The sequence below is a fragment of the Sardina pilchardus genome, chromosome 3 (assembly GCF_963854185.1).
Source record: "Sardina pilchardus chromosome 3, fSarPil1.1, whole genome shotgun sequence".
In the NCBI taxonomy this organism is placed as follows: domain Eukaryota; kingdom Metazoa; phylum Chordata; class Actinopteri; order Clupeiformes; family Clupeidae; genus Sardina; species Sardina pilchardus.
This window is the reverse complement of record NC_084996.1, coordinates 5,862,652-5,868,156: the sequence shown is the minus strand read 5'-3', so window position 1 is coordinate 5,868,156 and position 5,505 is coordinate 5,862,652. Positions and strand designations below refer to the sequence as shown.

The window sequence follows — 5,505 nt, the reverse complement described above, 5'->3', positions numbered from 1 at the left end:
CCTAACACTAAGGTCTACCCACTCACAGAGAGAGAAGGGGAGGGTGGCTAACTCATCTTGCCAAGTGAAAACTATGGGGTTTTATTATTATTATTATTATTATTATTATTATTATTATTATTATTACTATTACTATTTTATTATTATTGCTGAATATGCCTTGTTTTAGCTTGCTGCCCATCACAACACTCGAAACACAAACCTAGCCTATAGCGTCCATTATGGAACTGCTGTCTGTATGAGACTGATTTGACGCTAAAGGTGCGCGAAGACATGAGACATGATTACTTGTCTGTAATGCCTTGTAGACCTGACAGTTAACGAGAGATCTTCTGTAGCCTATCCGTCGGCTACTACTGTAGAACCATAATCGCAAGTATATCTCAAGAATAAATTCCAAGTAGTCAATCAACCTGGCTGTGACTAGTTATGATGATAGTTGTTACTCATGAGTTACACAATTTCCGCTTTTATTCACAACTTTTCTAGCTAACAGCGAGCCCGTCAATAGCCTAAATAATTCAAAAGAATAAAACATTACTTCATATATTTAGTAGGCTAAACACGGTAGCCTAGGCTAATAACGGTCTGTTATTGTTGCGGGCAGCTCCTAAGGAACGGCGCAGCAAACTTACAGTAAAGAACAGAGGGAGTTCCGTATGAGAAGAGCGGTAGGGGGAGGGGGAACCTCAGTGTGTGAATACCAGGAATCGTCCTTTAAAAAAAAATCCTTACTGACACTCCGCCAGCGGCACTTACTGGCAGAGGGGCGGAGTTTCGCGCAGATAAGAACACTCACAGCACGGCATGAGCGCAGAAGCAAGCCTCGTGCTATAAAAGGCACATCAAGCTAGAACTTGGCTATTCGAAAAGAACTGTTTGGTGTCTGTTCCATCTAAAAAAGGATTATCAAGGAAATAAACTCACAAAAGCACACTAATTACATAACTTCGGTAAGTTATACATTTTAACATGTTTTGTGTTTTATGTTTTTACTTTTAAGTTGTGTTAACATTTCTCCAAAACTTAGTCAATCTTAGAGTTTATTATTATCTTTAACAAAGGCCTAATACTAGTAGGCCTAGCCTATACTCTTACTAGAGAGAATGATAGATTTTCTTCTCTGTTAAGCCAGCCTACCTTTAGTTTTTGTTAAATGGTTTAGGCTACTAGCTGTGGTTACAGTTAGTCTATACTTATAGTTAGTCTACACTACACTATGTAATAGCCCACTATAACTGTTAATGATCGGCTATACTTTTAGCTTGTCTAGTTTAATCATGGCCTAGGCCTACTTAGTTATATAGCCTACTTGGTTATTAACATATTTAGTCTATTTATTTGTTCAGCTTGCTCAGTTGATCTAACTTCTCCATTTCACCCTGTTCACAGGTTCAAAGCACCATGGTGAGACAGAGCATACAGATGACCAGCAATTCCCGGCAGCCGCCCCTGAGGTGCAAGACGTTCTCGGGCATGAGGCAGCACCAGCTCATCCTGCAGGCCCTCAGCAAGCTGCAGCAGAGCGGCTTCTACTGGGGGGCCATCAGTGGGCGCGAGGCCCAGTCGCTGCTGGAGGCCCAGTCGGTGGGCACCTTCCTGCTGCGCGACAGCTCCGACGCGCGCCACTTCTTCACCCTCACCGTCAAGATGCAGCAGGGCACCAAGAACCTGCGCGTGCAGTGCGACTCCAGCAGCTTTTGGCTGGAGTCGGACCCCCACAACCAGACCGTGCCCCAGTTTGACTGCGTGCTGAAGATGATCCACTACTACATGCCAGAAGGGGACTCGCCCTCCTGTTACATCTCCTCCAACGGAGGGAAGATCCCCCTGACCCTGCACAGGCCCCTGACCTGCGGCCTCACCTCGCTCCAGCACTTGTGCCGCAAGACCGTCAACGGCCACCAGGACGTGTGCGTCGAGCGTCAGCGCCTACCTCACATACTCCAGGACTTCCTAAAGAAATATGACGCGCCCATCTAATGGACACTTGAACAAAACGCGTGAGCATACATGATAAGACGTTTATGGCCTGGACTGAGTCAACAGGCGGTGATGACAGCGCGGTTCTCGCTAATTTCTCAAAAATGGAGAACAGACCAATGACAGAGAGGCACTGAAGCAGAGAGTTCCAGGGAACTTGCGGTGTATGCCTCACTTAGCGCGCTGTGGTTGTTGGTTGCCATGGTATCAGGATTAGACTGGAAGTTGGTTGGAAAAACACCTCAGCATTTCCAAGTAAATGTTTGTGCGCGTGCCAGAAGAAGACTGCTGAATACACACCCACTCATTCAGACACTTTCCCGTTAAGGCAACAATGATCTAGAGACTCGGTACTTGCCTGGGGGTGGCACCAGGCTCATGTAAACACTCACACACACAGAGAAACGCAACGAACTTCAAACCAAGGGAACAAGAAGAAGCAAAGACAGGGCTGTGCACAGGTGCACAAATTGATCTGTGGCCTTAAATATCAGTGGACTTCCAACAGCAGATGTTCAATGATTCAGCAACGGGAGCGGGACATGCATCACCCCCCCTGTGAGACTGAACGGAAAAAAGAATCAGGGACTTCAAAAGACTTATGAACCAAAAGTGTCTAGACTGCCAGTAGTCAGGAAATCACCTGCCATTGTCCAGAACATGAATACACAGAAGTGTATTGTGTCTTTTGGAGTATGTTTGTTTGATGCTGCAGACGACTGAATGTATTAACTGAGGGGAGTTACTTACTCAGATAGAAGACTCCATTTTGAGTCCTTCTGTCTTCTAATGTTTACATGTTAAAAAAAAACTTCAGCTTCTCTTTACGTCATGGGAGAAACTGTGGTGACGCTTGACTGAAATGACTTTGCACTTACTTTATTTATGAAACATTTGAATAATTTATATTAAAGAGCACTATTTTCATAGAAAATATTAAGCCTGTCTCTTGCGTTGTCACTTCCCTGGGACTTTCACATGAAATTCTCTGGAACTTTCCACTTAGCGCTAGTCTGTTCTGTTCTAGGTAAGGACACTTCCTGCTTTGTTAGTGAGAAGTTGAGCCACTACATCAGTGGAATGAAGTCACTGTCAACACTGTCAACAGATTACTATCATTAAACACACTAAGTCACTCATTCACTCACTCACACACACATACACACTCATACAACATTTACGGAAAGTATGCCACACCCTATAATTGCTAAATGTAAAACAATTCTGTGTCAGAGTGTCTGCCCAACAGTCAGACAAGTATACACCTGCTCACCTCATTGCTAATCCAAGACACAGAGAGAGAAACAGAGAGATTGTACTGAGAGAGAAATGGATATGAGCTTTTTTGTCAGAGTGCCATAATCTGGCTTCCAGTGCGAAACATTTTCTGTATGTTGAAGTCAAGCCAGAGATGAGAGTTTCGAGGGAGGATTGAGAATTTGTGGTATTCTCCTTGTTTATTATATCTAGACAGCATAGCCTCACTGGCTAGAGATGTGGCTGAGCAAAACTCCACTCTCCTTCAGTAGTAACACTGTACATTGAGTCTTTATTTAAAACAGTTAAGTATTGTCTCCAGGTTACTGAAATCAGAATACATAATACCTAATATACCTAATAAAAGGAATGGACATGACAGGGCCATGTTAGATCTTGATTTTCCCCTTGGGGATCAATAAAGTATCTATCTATCTATCTATCTATCTATCTATCTATCTATCTATCAGATATGACTAAATAGGAGAGAAAAGTCTTTAAAATAAGTCAAGGTTACAGTGTCAGAATGGAACATATGGATGGACAGAAGGTGTTAGCATGCCCATCAGTTTTGAGTGCCAAGGCCTTTGGTTCCCGTTCCCATGAAGCAGAAGTACCGAAATAACACCTTCACCTTCAGGATAAAGGCTGTGATACACACACACACACACACACACACACACACACACACAAACACACGTACAAATATTAGACTGTTCCTGTGAATCAGTTATCATTTGTCTCCTGCTCATACCACACATGCAAAGACTGTGATTCCAGAGAACTGATATGCAAGTCAACTGCATGAATTTGGTCCTGTGTATGCGCAAAAGTATAGTTACTTGACAAGGAACTATTTATACGTACTCAAACAGTTGTGCACTCCAGCAAGAAATGCGGAAGTCTTCCAGGGAACCACCTCCTTACTGTGGAACTCTGTCTTTCCTGAGAAACCCAGATGATAACGATTTTATTCTAAGAAAGCTTTCAGCTGCTCATTCATGGTTGCAACCTGTTATGCAACTGCTCATTGAACTGCTCATTGACCCGCCCGTTACGTTCTTTTAATTTTTGTCGCCTGGCTATCACCACACTAATCTCAATCTTTTGAGACATTAGTATGGAGTCTGTGCTTTATGTCTACTGCACAAGAGGCGTGAGAAATGGGCGTTGTTCAAATGACTCCGTACACATTTGGATAGTCCTTCAATCAACCATGCAGGCCAACGATCCAGGTGTGCCTGGTGGATAAGCCAGTCTGTGATTGGTTCAAGCGAACGTGGACAGGAAATGGGAGAGATGAGAAATGTGCAGGATTCCAGCCTGAGCTGCAGGACGAAATCCAGTCACCGGCAGATCGGGCTGGGTTTATGTGGGTTTTGTGTTCCCGGTCAAAAATGGCCCCTGCATTATAACTTGTTCTTTCATAGTAACACATACAGTATATTATCATCTAACGTTGGGATAGGCCTTTGTATCAACTTATGTTCTATTTTTACCAGTTTTGAACTTCCATTTGAAGAGTTCCTTTCCAAAACGCTATATCCACCATTTTAATGAATTTTCATAAAACATTATTTCAAATTTTGTTATCCTAGTAATTTCATTGGAACTGTATTGGGTTATGTTAAGTTGATTTATCTTTACTCAATCAAAGCAAAACAACTGAAATACACAATTAAACAACATGACTTTTTAATGTTTTAAAAAATGGATTTATAGCATTTTGGAAAAGAGCTCTTCATTTGCTTTTCATGGCCTGTAGGCACCAGTGACCTGAGCTCGTATGAAAGCATAGAGGGTGGTGAGGGTACAGTATGTTTGTGTGTGCGTCCACCTGGGCCCGTATTCACAAGCATTTTATCATACCACTAGAAATATTACGCACTAAAAGATTTTAGCTAGAGGTTTTCTCTTAAAAGTTATTCCCAAAGCCTCTCAGATCTTTGTTAACTTAGGTTAGGGCTATTTATTCATCATCTTCCATCCTTCACAGTAACCTACATATAGTGCACACATTCTCACCAGCTAAGACCTGTTTCATTTTTCCTTTTGGTATCATTTCCTAAAATCATTAGCCAATCAAGGTGGTCACTTCAATCAAACTTGTGCACGAGTAATGACGTCAACCATAGCGACAGAGCTCTTGTCTTATCTTAGGAGTTGTCTTTTTTTCATTACTAAGAGTAGGTCTGAGAGGCTTTGTGAATTACTTTTAAGAGAAAACTCCAAGCTAAAATCTTTTAGTGTTATTTAGAAGCACTC

The 5,505-nt window shown here is 42.3% G+C and overlaps 1 protein-coding gene across 1 annotated transcript; it reads left to right on the top strand.

Annotated features, from left to right (window-relative positions):
* The first annotated feature begins 819 nt into the window (after positions 1-819).
* Positions 820-2,923, top strand: socs3a (suppressor of cytokine signaling 3a). Its single transcript, XM_062531532.1, has 2 exons — positions 820-953; positions 1,393-2,923. The coding sequence occupies exon 2, from the start codon at positions 1,405-1,407 to the stop codon at positions 1,981-1,983; it is 579 nt and encodes a 192-aa protein (XP_062387516.1). The 5' UTR covers positions 820-953; positions 1,393-1,404; the 3' UTR covers positions 1,984-2,923.
* The last annotated feature ends 2,582 nt before the right edge of the window (positions 2,924-5,505 follow it).

Coding starts and splice junctions, on each gene's coding strand:
- socs3a (XM_062531532.1), top strand. CDS start 1,405: ATGGTGAGACAGAGCATACAGATGACCAGCAATTCCCGGCAGCCGCCC.